Raw genomic sequence first — 17771 nt, forward strand, 5'->3', positions numbered from 1 at the left:
CAAAAATCATACAATCTCGTTAAAATAAATAAATAAATTGCTTAGCCTCTATCTGGTATAGCTAAAAATAAGCATTTTAGTATTTTTTTAATAAAAAGTTAATAAAATGTGTAATTGAAAAATTGTGAATCCGATAAAATACATTGACTTTGGGTCGGTTTAGGGTTCACTGTGAATAATGATTAATGCTGTTCATTATCAATCCACGATAAATATCGTTTCTCTTTTTCATTAAGATTAAATTCTAATTTATTATTGAAAAAGTTATTTTGTTTTCAAGTGGTAGATCCAATTAAGAGTCCTCAATTTTTAGTCATAATTTTTATATGTATTCCGCGGATGAGGTCGAGAATCATGATCCATATATCAATTTTCTTTAAACCACGCAACTGAAGTAATCTTAAAGCAATCACGTCAAAATTTTATTAAATAAATATATCGAGACTCAAATTAGTGTCTTCCAAAATTGTACGACTTTCAAGTTTTCTTTCTATTTTATTTTATTCTCAAACTGAACAATGGAGGACTTAGTCAATTGTAACAAGTTTTATATGCTTGATTCGATATGAGTTCACATGACTAACGAAGATAGGCATTTAAAATATATTCATACTCCATCAGATGCCTCTCTTTTTTTTTTTTTTTAATTTGTTCTGATTTTTAATATTTAATCATTTTTTTCTTTACAGGAGTGAGGTAAGAGAGTTCTGAGAAATCCACAGGCTTTGGTTTGCTTTTGAAAGCACTACAAAAAACTTTGTACGAAGCCACCCCTATAACATATCAAAGGATTAAGATGGTTGTACATCATACTATATACTATACAGTCCCTCACACATAGGGCAACCCTCTTGCACATGAGAGGGTCCATCAATTTTTTAATTATGGTGGGCCCCCTCATGTGTGAGGAGGCTCGTACACCATGCTGTATAGCATGGTGTACAACAAGCATAATAGGAGTCATGACACAAAAATTGACATGATAAAATGAAATAAAAGATGACACATTAATACTATTTTGTGTTCAACTATACTGTAGGACCAACAACCACAAGATAATACGATATTACTATTCGAGTTGCAAAGATAAATGATTTGCAGAAGGTAAAAGTGTAGAAAATTAAAGAATCAACAAAAAGAGTTATTTCGGCCTAAACTCCGGAGGTTCGGTGATCACATCTAACGCCTATATTCTCTGTTGAGCATCCAATAATATAGATTATGCTCGATTGCATTAGATTGCCCAAATTGAAAACAAAATTACGAAAGCTTGACCCAATACAAAAGAAATAAAGAACCAAAGCACTTATATCTCTAAATCTATAGAAAAGCTTCGAAGAATCACCAAAAAACTTCACAAAACTCACTAAGTATCAACCAACTCTACCAAACACTCATTCTCACATATATTCACTTAGAATATCACACATTAGGGAAAACATCACTCAGATTACAGATCTGAAATCAGAAATTCTATAATCTGAGAGATACGAAGAAACCTTAATAAACCCAAGAGATATTTTTTCTATCAACCAAAAGCCTTCAAAGAACCAAATGATGAGTCAAGCCTTGAGCCAAATAAAGAGACGCCAGAAATAGAAGCTTCCAGTGTCACAGGCCAACGGCCACGTGTCAATCATCCAAAGTAGGCAATCACTTAAAAAACCACATTTTATAAACACGACTTCACAAATATTTTATAATTTTACACGTTTGATATGTATTATTTTAATTATTAAATGAATTTTAGAATGATTAAAAAAATAAAAATATATTAATTTTTTTTAAAAAAAATATTTTTTACCTAGGCTCGCATTAGCTCATAAATCTTTAAATTTGACCTCCACTCGTATCTATGTTTTACGCTTTCAGAACATTGAATAAAAAAGTGAAAAATATTACTCCAAGCCTATTGCCTAGAAATATTATAGGGATTGAACATTGAAATCAAGCATTCACATACTTGGAAAAAGAAGTCCACGTGCAAATCTATAAACCCTTTTACTTTGCCTCAACAAATGCATCTTAAGCAACATGCTATGTTGAGGTAATGCAAGTTTTCATTATTCGCGTTTATTATTAATAGAAAAAGTACAATTGTAGTTAGTGATATGTTATTAAGTAAATATATTACTTTTAATACATGGAATCATTAATTAATGAAAATAAAGTGTCATGTCAACAATTTCGTCCGTCATGTCAATAAATTTGTCAACTTTTCAAATGGTGAAATCTAGACATAATAACGGTTTCATAGGTTCAATGACCATCCAAAAAACTTTAAAATTAAATACTAACAATACATTAATTTTTATGCAGGTACATGCTATTTAATACACGATTAAAATCTCTCTTTCACAGAAGGTAATGCGTCAAAAAAATTTCCAATATTGCTCTAACAAGCAGCGTCGAATTAAATCAAGTTTTTTTTATTAATAAAATTATTTAAACGTTAATACTCATCATTTTATATGCTAAATAAAACAAAATAATCAACGCACTTTATTCTAAAATAACATATTCGATCGTTTCTCGATAACAAATATGTTAAAGCTTAAAGATCTCGTTGCGTTAAACTTTGAGATCCCATAAAATGTGCAAATTGCATTCAATACTCACAAGTATTTCATTAAGTTAAAATAAAAAATGAATTAATCTCAAATTGCATTTGCAAGTCTCGTGGTTTAACCACGCGATTCATGCATCGTGTAACTTGCTTCCATGGCATAAATTTTTAATTAATTGATTAAGAAATCTCTGATATATTATAATTAAATCCTTCTTAATCCCCTACACATTCTCTCTCCCTCGTCTCTCTCTCTCTCTCTCTCTCTCTACAGCAAGTCAAACTCTCCGTCTTTTCTCTCTAAAATCTTTCCTTTTCCTTTTTCTTCTTGATTCTTTCATGAACATATATATATATATATGTATACAAATTTATATATGCACATATATATTGATTCTGTTGATAGCGTAATGAACCCGATACGATTTCCTTAAATTCTTTTCTTTTTCATTTTTCTCTGTGAATGTACTCTGTATCCCAAAGTCAACATGCAAAGCATTGAATTCAGCCTAAAATCTTGAGTGAATAAACGCGTATATTTGTGGCGTTGTGGAGAGCTATACATACAGTTTTTTTTTTACAACAAAACTAGCGGTGAAGTGAGAAAGAAAAAGAAAAATAGAAGAAGATGAAGAATGAAGAGCAATCCCGGACTCTGTTTGGGATTTCTCTCTCTGAGAGACCCAGATGGAAACAATTCCTCATTTGCTCTTCTGGGTTCTTCTTTGGTTATCTTGTTAATGGCATCTGTGAGGTATAACATTTAAGAATTTAAAAAATAAAAAAAAAATCATTTTCTTTGATGGTGTTTAGTGCGTGACATTTGTTTGATTTTCGAAAATTGAAAAAATTCATGGGAAAATTCAGGGAAAAGCAGCCGTTATGATATTAATCTTTCGGACTTGTTTTGGTGGAAAAATAATTGAAGGCAACTATTAAATTTTGTCTTTTCATTTGGGTAAAAAGAAATGATGTTTGCATGTTGATGAGTTCTGGGTAAGGAATTTCACTTCTGTTGATTAATTGTAATATTTTCTTATGTTCCATTAGGTATATTAATTGTATTAAATTCTGAATTTTAATTCCAATTTTGTGTATTTGATTGTCAATTTGTACATTTTTGTTAAAGCTGATAGAATTTGTCATTTTGATGCTTACCTTACATGCGAAGGCGGTGGGATTTCAGTTACAGAAATAATTTAGGTTTGCAGATAATATCATCATTAATTGGCCTCATCATCCTTTGTTTTTTTGTTAACTTCTTTCGAATTGATATGGCTCTGCATGGACCCAATTTATCCCTTTTCAATTACTAACGATTCTGTAACATTTTCTATCTTATGCGGATCTGTATTTTCACTTATTTTGCTCAAATTTCAGGAATATGTGTACAACAGGCTCCAATTCAGGTGAGGTCATGAATTTCAATATTCGAAAACGGAATTTGATTTTACAGGATCTCATGAGTTTTGTAATTTTTTTCTAATCAGACCTTTCGTTGGTCTACGTCTTGTAGCTATGGATGGTACTTCACCTTTGTTCAAGGATGGGTGTATATATTCTTGATATACTTGCAAGGCTTCACCCCTAAGCAAATGGTCAACCCATGGAAGACTTACGTGAAGCTCTCTGCTGTGCTAATGGGTTCAAATGGACTTACCAAAGGCTCTCTGGCTTTTCTCAACTATCCGGCACAGCTCATGTTCAAATCCACCAAGGTGAAAAAGAAATCCAATGGCTTACTTTAATCGTGTTGAAGATAAATGGGTTGGCATAAGATCTGAATCTGCTTATAATTGGATGATTTCCATGTAGTTCTAGTTCTTATAATAGTATCGAATTTAAGCCAGATAAGACGTTACTATAAGTCAATTAATATTCCGTGCATATACAAGACTGAGTAAGTTTTTAACATTATGAAGATGAAAATTAGAGGATAATAAAGTCAAATGGTACGCTTGGTATAGATGATTTGATGGTAATGAACAATACTAAGGTAGAAAAAGAAGTTTAAATCATGTGTATCATAGTGCTGCCAGCTGCGAACCAAAGATGCACTTCAGATTAATGGAAAATTGTATTTTCACTTGAATTGCTTGCTTGTGATGAAAAGATTTGTTCACCACTTCAATGATATCCCAGTTAATAATTTGTTGTGATTGTATACAGGTTTTGCCGGTTATGGTAATGGGAGCCTTCATTCCTGGTTTGAAACGGAAATATCCACCTCATGAATACGTATCTGCTGTGCTTTTGGTGGTGGGTTTGATCCTTTTCACCTTAGCAGATGCTCATACTTCACCTAATTTCAGTGTGATTGGTGTCTTGATGGTATCTGGCGCGTTGATTATGGATGCCTTTTTGGGTAATTTGCAAGAAGCTATCTTTACCATGAATCCTGCAACAACGCAGGTGATGCTTTTGATTTGATTCTTGGTGGGAAAAAAGTTGTCATGAGAAATTCATGATTAGAAAATTTTCCTTCGTCACACATTTGTTCAATCTTTTGACAGACGGAAATGCTTTTTTGCTCTACCCTCGTTGGCATGCCTTTCTTGATCCCACCAATGCTTGTTACGGGAGAACTATTTAAGGCATGGAGTTCGTGTTCGCAGGTAAATTCCAATAATCAAATTTAGTTTCATTATAATCCTTTACAGACATTACTAAGTTAAATTCTCTTGTTTCTGCAGCATCCTTATGTTTATGGAGTTCTTGTATTTGAAGCCATGGCAACCTTTATAGGACAAGTGTCTGTTCTTTCCCTAATTGCCCTATTTGGTGCTGCCACCACCGCTATGGTATGTTCTGATCCCACATTCAACAGCTATTGGTGACTTGTAGAGGCCACTGTTTAAAATTGCTTTTAAAATTCTAGGGTTATATTATCCTCTCGGATGACATTATTTAACGATATTGAGATAAGTCCACATATCTTCCATGAAAATTTCAAATTTTATGCTTGAGGATTTCTATTGGACCTTATGTTATGCCCTTGCCTATCTCATGAACATCGATGGCATGATCGGAAAGGTAGACTTGAAAAGAATAGTCAGTACTGTCGAATACTGCTACTCCAATGTATCATGAATGTTGGGCATACTGGTTAAAATCTAATATACTCTTGGTTTACATCAAACTATATAAATAGGTGACAACTGCCAGAAAAGCAGTAACTCTACTGCTGTCATATCTGATCTTCACAAAGCCGTTAACTGAACAACATGGGAGCGGACTTTTGTTGATAACTATGGGGATCATATTGAAGATGTTGCCGGATAACAAGTCTCCTAAGAAGAGATCCACTGCTACTGCTCCACCACCACCTCCTCCTCCCATGTTCGAAAACGAAGCTTGCAGTGAAGACAACAGGTTTCAAATTGGAATTGAAGAAGCCGAGGAAAAAAGGCGGTTGGTCTGATAGTTAGATGCTTCACATGTAATTTACTTTTTATTCAATTTTATGGACATCGAAGCAATAGCATAATTCTCTCCCTTTCTTGCGCGTCGAAGAAATTTTAGGCGTTACAGGAATTATGACATCTTTTTAACTGGTATTTTCAATATTCGAGTAGATCTAGACTCAACTTGTGATAAAGGAAATTAAGTATACAAGTTCAATATGTGCACATTTTAAAAGTTCATTAAGTTAAGAGCAACATAATAGTTTGCATAGAGTTAAAGATATTCATGTTTAAAAGAGCTATGAGAGTTCAATGGAACAAGATTAAAAGACGAACGGCTAAAATAAAAGAATTCTAATAGAATGAAAAAAAAAATGATATTTATAATTGATTTCAAATTATTGTGAATGTTACTTGGCCAATTTTTGGTTCGCGTTCATAATACCCACGCCATTTTTCATTTATACATTTCGAGAAATTTATAAGTAATATTCACTTCTCCTTATATTTATTTATAATTTAAATAGTTTATAAACACTTCTCGAGCATATTTTTAATTATTGTATTGTCCCTATTTTAGGGAATGTTTGACTCCCACTTTTTGGTTAGAATGCACTTTCAAATAATAGATTGATGAATAATGTGTAGTCAAAAAGTAATAAAATGTTTTAGGTTTGTATATAATATTACTTTATTAAAAAATGTGTGATTAAAAAGAAAAGAAAAATATATTAAAAAAAAAAAGAATCAAACAAATGCTAGGTTCGGAGACAGAAATTGTATTGCTGTTGTTGTTGTTATGATTTTTAATCTGCCCGAGTCGTCGAGAGAAACCCCATGGCGTTTCTAGTAATTCAAGCCCAACTAACAAAACATAGCAGGAGCGCATTTTCATCCGTAGCGGGCCTAACGGCTAAGAAAATAGAGTTTCCTTCCTTAACCCACGACACCCTCCATCTTCTTCTGTCCCTGTAAAAGGAATGTGTGATCAGTTCACCGCCAATTTCACTGTTCACTTTCTTCAGTTAATTACCTAAAAGGCCCATCTGTTTTCATTGCAACCACAATGGGTGTTGGAGGGAACTTCTGGGATTTGCTCAAGCCCTATGCCCGACATGAAGGCTTTGATTTCTTGAGGAACAAACGGGTGGCCGTGGACCTGTCGTACTGGATTGTCCAGCATGAAACTGCTATTAAAGGATTCGCCAGGAAACCTCACCTTAGGCTTACCTTTTTCCGTACCATCAACCTTTTTTCCAAGGTACAACTCTATTTGCACGCTGCGTTATTTAAACTCCAAATGTACAACTGTCTAATACACACAAACTTTGATGTTTCATGTGTTTTACGTTTTCCCTAGTACGTTCATTTTTGGGGTTTCTGTAAGAAGTCTGTTCGTTCCTGAGGGTGAACTTGAATTGGGCCTCAACTGTAAAAATGAAAAAGTATAAAGAAATTTGAGTTTGTCATCATATCTTTTAATCGGTGCCGCTTTATTAACCAAGAATACACTTGATGGACTTACTTGGAAGAATTCTATTGAAAACAAGCATGATAAAAAGCATAAAACTTGAATTAGCTATTGATTTGGTATGCAGCCATGGATGTATATTGCTTTAATTCTGGAAATTGACTTGATAGTTCTTTAAAGAATTCGAGTGAGAGTTGATATTCTGTCATTATTGTGCAGTTTGGGGCCTACCCGGTCTTTGTAGTTGATGGGACGCCATCGTCATTAAAGTCTCAGGCGAGGGCTGTGCGGTTTTTCAGAGCCTCTGGTCTTGATTTGTCAAGTTTTCCGGTGGTGGAGGAGGGTGTATCAGTCAAAAGGAACTCGAGATTTGTGAAATATGTTGAAGAATGTGTGGTGAGATGAGTTCCTATTATTTTGCTTATAAATTTATATCTTGTTGCAATATTCTGAGATGAAATGTGTCGTGTTCTGATGCTGAGAAGCTTACCTATCTGAAGCAATCATGAAGCCAAACTTCAACATTGTGATGTTATTTTAGGGTCACACTTGTCTTTCAATTTATTAGCATTGCGTCAATGTGCAGGGAATTGATGCATAGATGACACCGACTTTCTTTTTGTCGTGTAGCATTTATCCATCATAGACTAGAAATATGAGATTTCATTGTTGATTGAATATTTACTAAATTGTTCATTCGATTTGCTTTCATGCCAAGCATCAAGCTAATTAAGATTTTGCTGTATTAATACAAATCCAGCTAGGTTAAAATGTCTGAGAAATTACTACAGGCAGGGTAGTGTTTGTTTAGTACATATAGAGGATATATGTTAAGTCTTCATGAACTTGATTTCATCTAAATTAATTAAACTATAATATGTCATAGGAGTAGGTTTATATATTCTAATGTTAAGAGTTGATTGCTTTTAGCATGTTTTAAAAGTTGTCTAATTGTTCATGGTCTTATTCTGCTAGGTATTGCTTGAACTCCTTGGAATGCCTGTTTTAAAAGCAAAAGGTGAAGCTGAAGCACTTTGTGCACAATTAAATAGAGAAGGAATTGTTGATGCTTGTATCACTGCTGACAGCGATGCATTTCTTTTCGGGGCCCAATGTATAATCAAGCGACTCCAGATCAACTCAAAAGTACATTTTTCGTGGTTCTTGATTTTCTTTCAAAAATGATCTTTCATTGCCATTGGCCAATTTGATGTTATTGTTGCTCTGTCATGATGAGGATATGGTTTCAGTTTGCAATACTAAAATTTTCTTGTGACCTTTGGTGGAAGAGAGCTGACCTTATCTAGAAAGGAGCAAAACCCTAAGTTTGCGTTGATTATCTTTGATCAATAGAGTAGAATACTGATTCTTAAAAAGTAGAGAAAAGAAGCTCTTGCTTGAATATTTTGCAGTTCGTGAAATATGTGGTTACTGGTGGAGACAATCATAGCTTTGGACTAATGAAGTGATACATTTCTTTTTAACTTCTTTGAGTCAAGAATTTCATGCCAGATGCATGATAAAATTCCTCGGTTTCTATGAAGCAGGATATGTATTTACAAGAGTTCAAGTAATAGAGTTCTAGAGTCTTGGACGAAACTATCACAGAGATTTGAGGTTTTAGGGTTGAATAAGGTTTTAAGAGTTAAAAAGACTTTTAAGCTGCTTAAGACATTGTGGTGGGACTTTCTTATGGCTGTGTGGCCCTGAAAACCATATTCTTGCTTTTGGTTGTTCCTGAGGCAGCTACTGCTTTCCAAGAGCTTACAATTTGATCTCCAGTTTTGATAGAAGGGGGGCTAGATCTCCTAATTTGGTCCCTAGGTTGGTGGAACCATTCCAGTCCATGTCACGTGAATCAAGACTTTTATATAATTTTTTGCAGATATTTTTATCCAATTCATAGTCTTAATGCGGCAGATGCACGCCTTTGATTTCTTTCACTTATATCATACCCTGTATTTCTCCCGTGGTCCTACATTGCACCCAACTAAACCCACCGTGACAGTGGAACTAGAGAGTCAACGTACTGACCCTATTTTCCTAGGAATTGGAAGAATAGGGTTTATTGGAATTCAGAAGCATGCCTTAAAAATGAAAGAAGTAATGCACTGGTATTATAGGAGAAATTAAGAATGAAAACTCTTCTGGATATCACAGGTTTAAATAATCACATAACAACCTTAGAGGTGATACTTGCTTTATACTGAATTGCTGATGTGGTTGATGGTTTGCTAATTTGTGGCATGAATTAATTCAAGTGTTGGGTAAAATAAACATTCACGAGTGATGCGAACTTGGGACTCTGATGGTGTCTTGTTATATTTCACGAACTGAGTGTGAGGTTTGGAAGAGAAAGCTCGTTGCTTCTGCATTGACCTCTTTCGTTTTGAAGTTTGTTGTGTTGCTTCGTCCACCTTGTGTTTGTTATGTCTCACTGTCCAATTTTTATATGTGTTACCCAAGTGTGTACACCTTAAAAATAATTTTCTCATCTTTTTTAAGTTTGTTTAGGAAAGTTCGTATGCTGTCTATTAGAAGTTGGATGACTTGATTTAACTTCAGTGTCAAACAGTGCTTAGTTTTTGTTATTTTAGTTTCTGAAGGAAAATTATCAGATAAAAAAATTCCCATCAAATATTATCATTTGAAAACATCATCTAATGAAAAAGGTGAATAAATTATAAACAAAAAATGACTGGGAAAAGCAATCTATTTTACTGTGAAAGTCAACCAGGTCCCTTGATTCCAAACATAGGGAATAGACTTTTTTTTTTTTTCTTGGCCCTAGTTGGATTAGTACTTTTATCAGTTGGGATATATCACGTCAATACACAAAATAAACGTGATTTTCATCTTGTATCAATGTTTTTTACACAAATTTTACTGTATTTATCTCTCTTTTTCCTGTATTATACTTGTCTCTTTGATTAAGTTGAGAAATTCTCCATTCTCTTATGCCCTTGCAAGGATCTTTTTTTTTTTTTCTTGGCCCTAGTTGGATTAGTACTTTTATCAGTTGGGATATATCACGTCAATACACAAAATAAACGTGATTTTCATCTTGTATCAATGTTTTTTACACAAATTTTACGGTATTTATCTCTCTTTTTCCTGTATTATACTTGTCTCTTTGATTAAGTTGAGAAATTCTCCATTCTCTTATGCCCTTGCAAGGATGTGACTATCTATCTTGCTCAGGAACCATTTGAATGCTACCATATATCTGATATTGAGGCTGGTCTTGGACTTACGAGAAATCATTTGATAGCTATTTCTCTGTTGGTTGGAAGCGATCATGATTTAAGTGGTGTTGCGGGCATTGGGATTGATACAGCTCTTCGTTTTGTCAAATGTTTCAGTGAAGATGAAATATTGAATAGGTATGTGATTTATATCCCTTGAGCATGCGTGTCATATTTTTCTTAAATTTTTGGGGCTATAGGCTGTACGAAAATGTTGGTTCTCAATAAGCAACTCTATCATAAGTAAATTTATTACAATGCTACTCAGGTTACATGAAATAGGCAGAGGAGGTGCACTGGTGATCCAGGGAAGTATCGACTCTGAAGTTTTACGTAGTTCTGATGAGAATTTACCAAAGACAAAATCTTCTCATTGTTCCCACTGTGGGCATCCAGGCAGCAAGATATCTCATCTGAAGTTTTCTTGTGAATATTGTGGTTCAACTGCTGGCCAAAGTTGCAAGCAGAAATTCGTTGGATTCAAATGTGATTGCTTGTCGTGTGATTTGGTCTACCTTTTAACTGTCTTTCCCATCTCTGTTTCAAGAGTTTTTTAGTTCTGCATACTTAATTCTTTTGGTATTTGATTTTAGATTTCTGTGCTTTTGTTTTTTTAACTTTAAGCATGGTTTTCGATGCCAGGAAAAGAAAGAAAAAGAACGGAAGAAAAAGGAGAATTGGCAAATAAATGTTTGTAGAAAGATTGCATTGGAGAAAAATTTTCCAAACGATGAAATTATTCAGATGTACCTGAGCAACCACCATGGAACTGGTATGAAATTTTTTTTAACTTTAAGCATGGTTTTCAATGCCAGGACAAGAAAGAAAAAGAACGGAAGAAAAAGGAAAATTGGCAAATAAACTTTATAGTCTCATATATGTGTATTATGCATGTTGAGAGAGAAATAGATGAAATTATCGCCATGTATCCTGAAGACATTGGTGATGTACTGGGGTCTGGTGATCTGCGCTGCTCTTCTTTATCATGAGCTCAGCACAATTACAGTTTTTGCTTTTCTTTCTAGGGTATTGCTTAGTGTCTTTAAATTGTTCATATTTTTGTTACTGGATTTTTGCTGTTTCAGCAGCCACTTATTAATCTTCTGGGTCCGTGTTGTGGCAGATGATGATCCATGTATAGAGTGGGCAAGCCCAAAGACTGAAATGCTGGTTGATTATCTCACTTATCAGCAGCATTGGGAGCCATCTTATATTCGGCAAAGAATGCTTCCCATGTTATCAACTATCTATTTGCGAGATATGGCATCAAGTCCGACAAATGACTTGTTATATGGACACTATGAGTTCCACAGTATCCAGCGTGTGAAAATAAGACTTGGGCTTCAGTTCTACGTGGTTAAGTGGAAGAAAGCTGTTAACGCATTGAGTGATGCCATGTCTGTAATTCCCGAAGAGCCTGATAGACTGCAGGGATCTGAAGAACCTGATGAATCTAATGATTTGCTAGAAGAACCTGATGTGCCCGTTGTTTGCATCAATGATGGGTGCTGTTTTCTGTCCACAGATGAAGATATGGAGCTTGTCCGAAATGCCTTTCCAGAAAAGGTCGACCAATTCTTAAAAGAAAAGGTGAGCAATTCTCTCTCTCCCCCTCTTTCATAAAAGAAAAGGAAAACAGGATTTCTGTTACTCTCATAATAATTATGTAAAATGGGCCACCAGGAACTGAAAGAAAGGAAATCAAGAAAGAAGAAATCCAGCTTAAGGTCTGAAGGGACACCCAAAAACTCAGAATCATCCACATCTCAAAATGTGCAGCTTAGCATTACTGAATTTTATCGTTCCTCGAAAGTCCTTTGCGAAAACACACTGGAGGAGAATGATCTTGGCTCCTCTGAAGGAAAAAGGAAAGAGCCAAGCACAAGATTATCCAAGTCCGTAAGGCGTAGGCTTTTATTTGACTAGGCAGTAGAAACGTAACTTATTTTGTCATAAACCTGAATTTGTCTGTAAATGAAGATTTCCTTTCCAGCTCTTGGTATCAATACTCGTGTTAAATGTAAATATGTTTTCCAGAATTAAAATATTAGCTTACAAATCTTATAAATTCAACATAAACTTCACTCAGCAGAGTTCGAGTTCCTTAGCATGATTCTTTGGCTATGGACTCGAATCCCTCTGTTTATACTCCACTACGGGTGTTGAAAATTGAAATGTGATGGACTGTCTAAGCTCGGGATTCCCAACACTGGTTCTTCTCTCGAGTCCACTGCATCAATTTTGGGACTGTAATTTTCTTTCTCGACCATCTTGACAAATCCATGCAAGCGTGCATCGCCTGTGAACATGGATATTTGAGGACTGAATCGTGTAAAAATTGTGTTTTCGTGAGTTCTTGTTTGTTTTGATAAATTAAGTGGAAGAAGCTCAGATTATTGACCAAAGTTGATGATCAAATTGAAATTAATTGAAGTTAGGTGACCAACATAAAATAAACCAGCAAGTTCGATAAACTTCAGTGGAATTTTCCCATATCTCTATTAATTTTACAACAATTCTCACTTTTAATTACGAAAATCCTATTTATATTGAATTATAATATTTAATAATACAAATGTATTCTTATTGTATCTAATTAAGTGAACATTAATTTATCTAAAACAAATGAATATATTTTAATTATATAAAGTATGTAAATAAACCATGAATCTACACATTTCATTAATTGAAGATAATGGTGCATGAAATTTTAAACACAGAATATGAAGAAGAATAATTATAATATTGGTTCTTGAATATGAATATTTCTGGACAACATATGAAATTAATATTGAGATCATGGCATTACTCAATTTTAATTTCTTCATATATATACATACTGCCCACCTTCCCTTCATTGACAAAATTAGTTAATTCTTGCAGCATTTGTGTATGGGGCTGATTTCTCATGTGTGGGTGGGATGTTGAATATCGCAGGGAGGATTCATTATTGGAGAATGTTGTTTGAAAATGTAGTCGAAAAACGTTGAATTCCAATGAATGTTACTGATTGAAAGACGTTAAATTCATGTTCAGTAGTTCTTGAATCGAAAATTAATATTTCTGATTACGGTCAATTTTAGATCATTTGCCAATCTCAATCCAATGAACTACTCGCTAGTAGAATTGCAAAATTTTGGACAAGTTGGTTTTTCTTCCTCTATCAAAACTCTTTATTCTGATCACCATATTCTTGCTCCTGCATTTTCCTTTTGTTACGATTCTGTCCTTGACTTTTCCAGGTAGATACAAATTTGTCCTTGGATCGTTTTGATACTTCAAATTAGTCCCTGAATTTTCAGGTTCTTGGGAATATTGCAAACTGGTCCTTGACTTGGTTTTGTTGTATTGTCAACAAAATTGCTTTTGCTGAAAATGTATGGCATAATTAATTCAAGATATTTGTGCAGGTTTATTTATGCATATTAATCTAAATAGATCGTATGCTAACATTCAAATTGTTTATAAATGTTTTATCCTTCCAATAATTTTTTTCCCTTATATTTGTTGTATTTTCTTAAATGGATAAAATATTTGTGGTCCAATCACAAGTACGATAATGCATTAAACGTATTATTAAATTCATTAGTATCAAAGATTGAATGCTTAAAAAGAACATTCACCATCTCATTAAAGAATTATGTATACTCATATTTTTCAGAAGCCTGAAATGAATTCTCGAGTACCAAAATGATGATCGCATTATACATAATGGCAGCCTTTGAATCGTCATATCCTTAATATGATAATTAGGAGTACTACCACTATGTTTACATGTACCTCGTTTCATTAGTTATGTCTTTGAGACATTAGTACATAAGATTATAATATGGTCAATATTTAGAATTAGACACACATACTTGACAAAGTGTATATTCCTTGAGGCATTATCCGGCACATGGATGATTAGAATTTGGTAAAGTTTTAATGAATTATAGTAATTGTGATTGAATTATAAATAATATTTTCATAAAAATGAAATGTACCAAATAAGGAAAAATAATTAACATATACTGAATAATATAAATTGACATTAATACACGTGATTTAATATACATAAATATATTCCGATACATCCTTAAATTAATCATGTCGTGCACTTGCTCTTATTACCATACAAAATTTTCGCCTATACAACAAAGTTTTCATTCCAAGAATATATGGTCACGTTTGTGCTATTAAGAGCATTTATTAGTGTTAAGTGTTTGTGGGCTGCCTCACATGATTCTTGACTTTGTGGGCCTCTGTTATTGGGCCAAATGTTCCATCGGGTTGCTGTGGTAATTTCAAGTTTAATGAAATCGTGTTTTGATAAAAAAAACGCCTCTTCAAAAATTAATTTTAGCCTTACACGCGGCTAAATCTCTGCCCTCTGATTATTGGATGGATACGGATACTTAAGGGTCTTAGCCTTTTTTCAATTATTCATTCTAGAGACTTCTGTTGTGTAGTCTCTTCATCTTACTCTCTGTCGTTCTCTCTGTCCTTGGTTTCTGAGTGAAAATTAGGGTTTGGCCATGTTAGATGAAATCGATCTTTGTGATTGATATTATTCTGATCTTTGTGAAGAGAAATGGTTGTTTTGTGCAATCTGTGAGAGTGATAGCAATGTTGTTGTTGTTGTGTCAAGAGGCAAGATAAACTCGAAGAAATTTCCAATTTCTTCGTACATTTGTATGTTGTTCTTGTTCGTTATTAATGGATCTAGAGCTTAATCTCGTGAAAGATGCTCAACGGGTGATTAGGTTGCAAAATCGAACACCGGACCCTTTTAAAAGGGCAAAACATATCCTGTGTTGATTTTCTTTGATTTCTGCAGTTTATTTAGTGTTTTTCTCAAGATCGATCCAAATGTTTTAAGTTTTAAAACATAACAATTAGAGGTATGTGTTAAAAAAAATCTCAGATTTTAAGAGATTTTCTTCACAATTATCATTAATTTTCAAGAATGGGCACCATGAAAGTGCCCCGATGAAAAATCTAGTCAATCTAATGGAAGCAAGGAAATTTGCATTCTTCTTGTGAACTCATTTAGCAAGGATAAATTAAATCAAACTTTGGCAAATTGTATTCGAGAAAGTGACAAAATGATGGTAAAAGGGAATTCTCGAGAGACATTATGTCATCCGAAGAGACTAAGTCACCATCAATTAGTGAATCATTACGAGATCATCATAAACGAAAGAGAGAAGAAGATAGAAATAAAGTTGAATAAACTCAACGTGGGAAAGATAATTCCTCCATGAAAAAGAAACCAAGGGTGGTGTGGACCAAAGAAATGCATGATTTATTCGAGAAAGCCGTTGAAATATTAGGCCAAGATAGTAAGATTTTTTTATTTTTTTTTAATTTCTTTCTTCTCCGAGTGTTAAAATGTATTTCTAAATTAGATTTTTAACTTTCTCTTGTTTCTTTCTCAGAAGCAGTACCAAAGAAAATAGTTCATTTTCTTTGCCATTAGGTTCGATTTCAAGACTCGACTCCTTGCAAAGGAATCCTTTTCTTAGAGAATAGCGTTATGTGAAAACTTTTGTTGGGTTTTTGATACCCAATAAATCCTCGACTATGATGTTAACGTGGGTTAATATTATTTTATAGGCATAGGCCGATGAATTAAATAAGTCCAACAACCAAGTCCATGAGCTACATCCGACTCAATTATATTTCCTCTTGGATGGCTTAAATCTTGGTCCGTTTACCTCTTTAAAGGTCCAACTTAAATCCTAACCCTAGAGTATATATATGACTATAACCCTAGCCACTTTCTTGTGATGTTTTGTGAAAAAAATAGAGGAATCTCGGCTGCCCCTTCATGTGTGAAAAAAAGATCTCTAGAAGTGTTCAAAACGCTTGTGTAACGTGTGCAATTGGTAGTTCTTTCATAGTATAACTTTGTGGTATCTTCTCCTAGTCTTTGTGGCCACAAATCATCATCTTTTCTTGTCCTACGTGGGTAAGATTGAATAGCAACCGAGATGAGTTAATTGGTTGTGATTTGGAGCCGATTAGATTGGTTGTTGGTAGAGAAAGGTACGTTTGACTGAGCTCGAAAATCACCGATTTGAAGATCTTTCAAGAGAGCTTTCGTAACATTTGGTATCAGAGCTTCAAGGTGGTGGTTTTGGCTCTTGAAATATAGCAAAAAATCGTCCAGAAATCAGATCGAAAAAACTGTCAAAATCAATCTCCGTTTTTCGCATTTTCTGATCAATCCAAAAGGATTTTTGGGAAATAGAGACCACCGACATGATGTGCAGGTGAAGGAGAACCCTGCAGGGCGATGCGTGAAGCCCACGCCAAAGAGAGTGATGGTGCATGTGGGTGCGTGGAGCCTTTTTGGCAATGATCTCTCCAGGCAGTTTGTTCTTTGCATTATTTCTAACATTTTTCGTGTTGAAAGTTTTTTGTTTCAAGGCCTACAGAAGAATCTGGACAGCGTTGTTCTTCGGGCGTTCGAGACTCAATCATGATTTTTTGGTTGCTGCAGTTTTCAGAGACTTTAGGACTAATAATGGTGATCCTAAAGTGTTAAATTCGAGCGTCTCATAATTTACGGATTCGGATTGGTCCGCTCTGGTAAATTGGCTGAAACTTTAACATTATCGTACTAGCAGATTATCGTGCGGGGTGATCAATAGGATTGGGGGTTGTTATTATTTGGCAACCATTGCTTGTGCTAAAAAATTTAGGAATTATTTGCTCTATTTTGAAGTGTTGAATTTTGATTGCAGATTGGTAGTTGATTTTGTGCTTATCTGTCATATAGTCATTGTGTAAGACTTGTTGCGTGAAAATTTGAAATTTTTTGTTTATATACCTTCGTGTTTGCATTAATTATCCCATTAGAACACCTGAACTTGACCCGTTTGAACATTCCCTTGATCTAAGATCGTGAATCTTACAAAACTCTGGGAATCTAGAACGGTGCATATTGCGACCTTAAGATTACTTTGTGTGAAATATCTGTGTTTTGGTTGTTCCGTTTTTCTTAAAATGTCTTTACACTTTGAAGTTGAAATTTTTAATGGAAAAGATGATTTTTCTATTTGGCAACAAAAGATGAAGGGTATTTTGGTCCAACAAAA

The 17771-nt window shown here is 34.2% G+C and overlaps 3 protein-coding genes across 3 annotated transcripts in view; all 3 read left to right on the forward strand.

The window, feature by feature from the left end:
* The first annotated feature begins 2831 nt into the window (after nt 1–2831).
* LOC111391550 (UDP-galactose/UDP-glucose transporter 4-like) lies at nt 2832–6134 on the forward strand. The gene is made up of 7 exons (XM_023016784.1): nt 2832–3320; nt 3947–3975; nt 4083–4284; nt 4736–4978; nt 5080–5181; nt 5260–5367; nt 5718–6134. The coding sequence occupies exons 1-7, from the start codon at nt 3195–3197 to the stop codon at nt 5985–5987; spliced, it is 1080 nt and encodes a 359-aa protein (XP_022872552.1). The 5' UTR covers nt 2832–3194; the 3' UTR covers nt 5988–6134.
* Nucleotides 6135–6820: 686 nt separating this feature from the next.
* LOC111391547 (flap endonuclease GEN-like 1) lies at nt 6821–12754 on the forward strand. The gene is made up of 8 exons (XM_023016783.1): nt 6821–7231; nt 7661–7837; nt 8417–8587; nt 10643–10824; nt 10955–11195; nt 11329–11458; nt 11810–12276; nt 12370–12754. The coding sequence occupies exons 1-8, from the start codon at nt 7037–7039 to the stop codon at nt 12610–12612; spliced, it is 1806 nt and encodes a 601-aa protein (XP_022872551.1). The 5' UTR covers nt 6821–7036; the 3' UTR covers nt 12613–12754.
* Nucleotides 12755–15384: 2630 nt separating this feature from the next.
* The window catches only part of LOC111391567 (flap endonuclease GEN-like 1), a 7352-nt gene continuing 4965 nt past the window's right edge, over nt 15385–17771 (forward strand). The window contains exons 1-2 of the mRNA XM_023016807.1: nt 15385–15423; nt 16944–17085. Of these exons, the coding sequence (XP_022872575.1) occupies nt 15385–15423; nt 16944–17085 (181 nt within the window). The remainder of the gene's footprint in view (nt 15424–16943; nt 17086–17771) is intronic.

The sequence above is a fragment of the Olea europaea genome, unplaced genomic scaffold (genome assembly GCF_002742605.1).
Source record: "Olea europaea var. sylvestris unplaced genomic scaffold, O_europaea_v1 scaffold806, whole genome shotgun sequence".
NCBI lineage: Eukaryota > Viridiplantae > Streptophyta > Magnoliopsida > Lamiales > Oleaceae > Olea > Olea europaea.

Coding starts and splice junctions, on each gene's coding strand:
- LOC111391550 (XM_023016784.1), top strand. CDS start 3,195: ATGAAGAATGAAGAGCAATCCCGGACTCTGTTTGGGATTTCTCTCTCT. Junction 3,976..4,082: donor TACAACAGGCTCCAATTCAG/GTGAGGTCATGA, acceptor TACGTCTTGTAG/CTATGGATGGTACTTCACCT. Junction 4,979..5,079: donor TGAATCCTGCAACAACGCAG/GTGATGCTTTTG, acceptor ATCTTTTGACAG/ACGGAAATGCTTTTTTGCTC.
- LOC111391547 (XM_023016783.1), top strand. CDS start 7,037: ATGGGTGTTGGAGGGAACTTCTGGGATTTGCTCAAGCCCTATGCCCGA. Junction 7,838..8,416: donor AATATGTTGAAGAATGTGTG/GTGAGATGAGTT, acceptor TTATTCTGCTAG/GTATTGCTTGAACTCCTTGG. Junction 10,825..10,954: donor GAAGATGAAATATTGAATAG/GTATGTGATTTA, acceptor AATGCTACTCAG/GTTACATGAAATAGGCAGAG.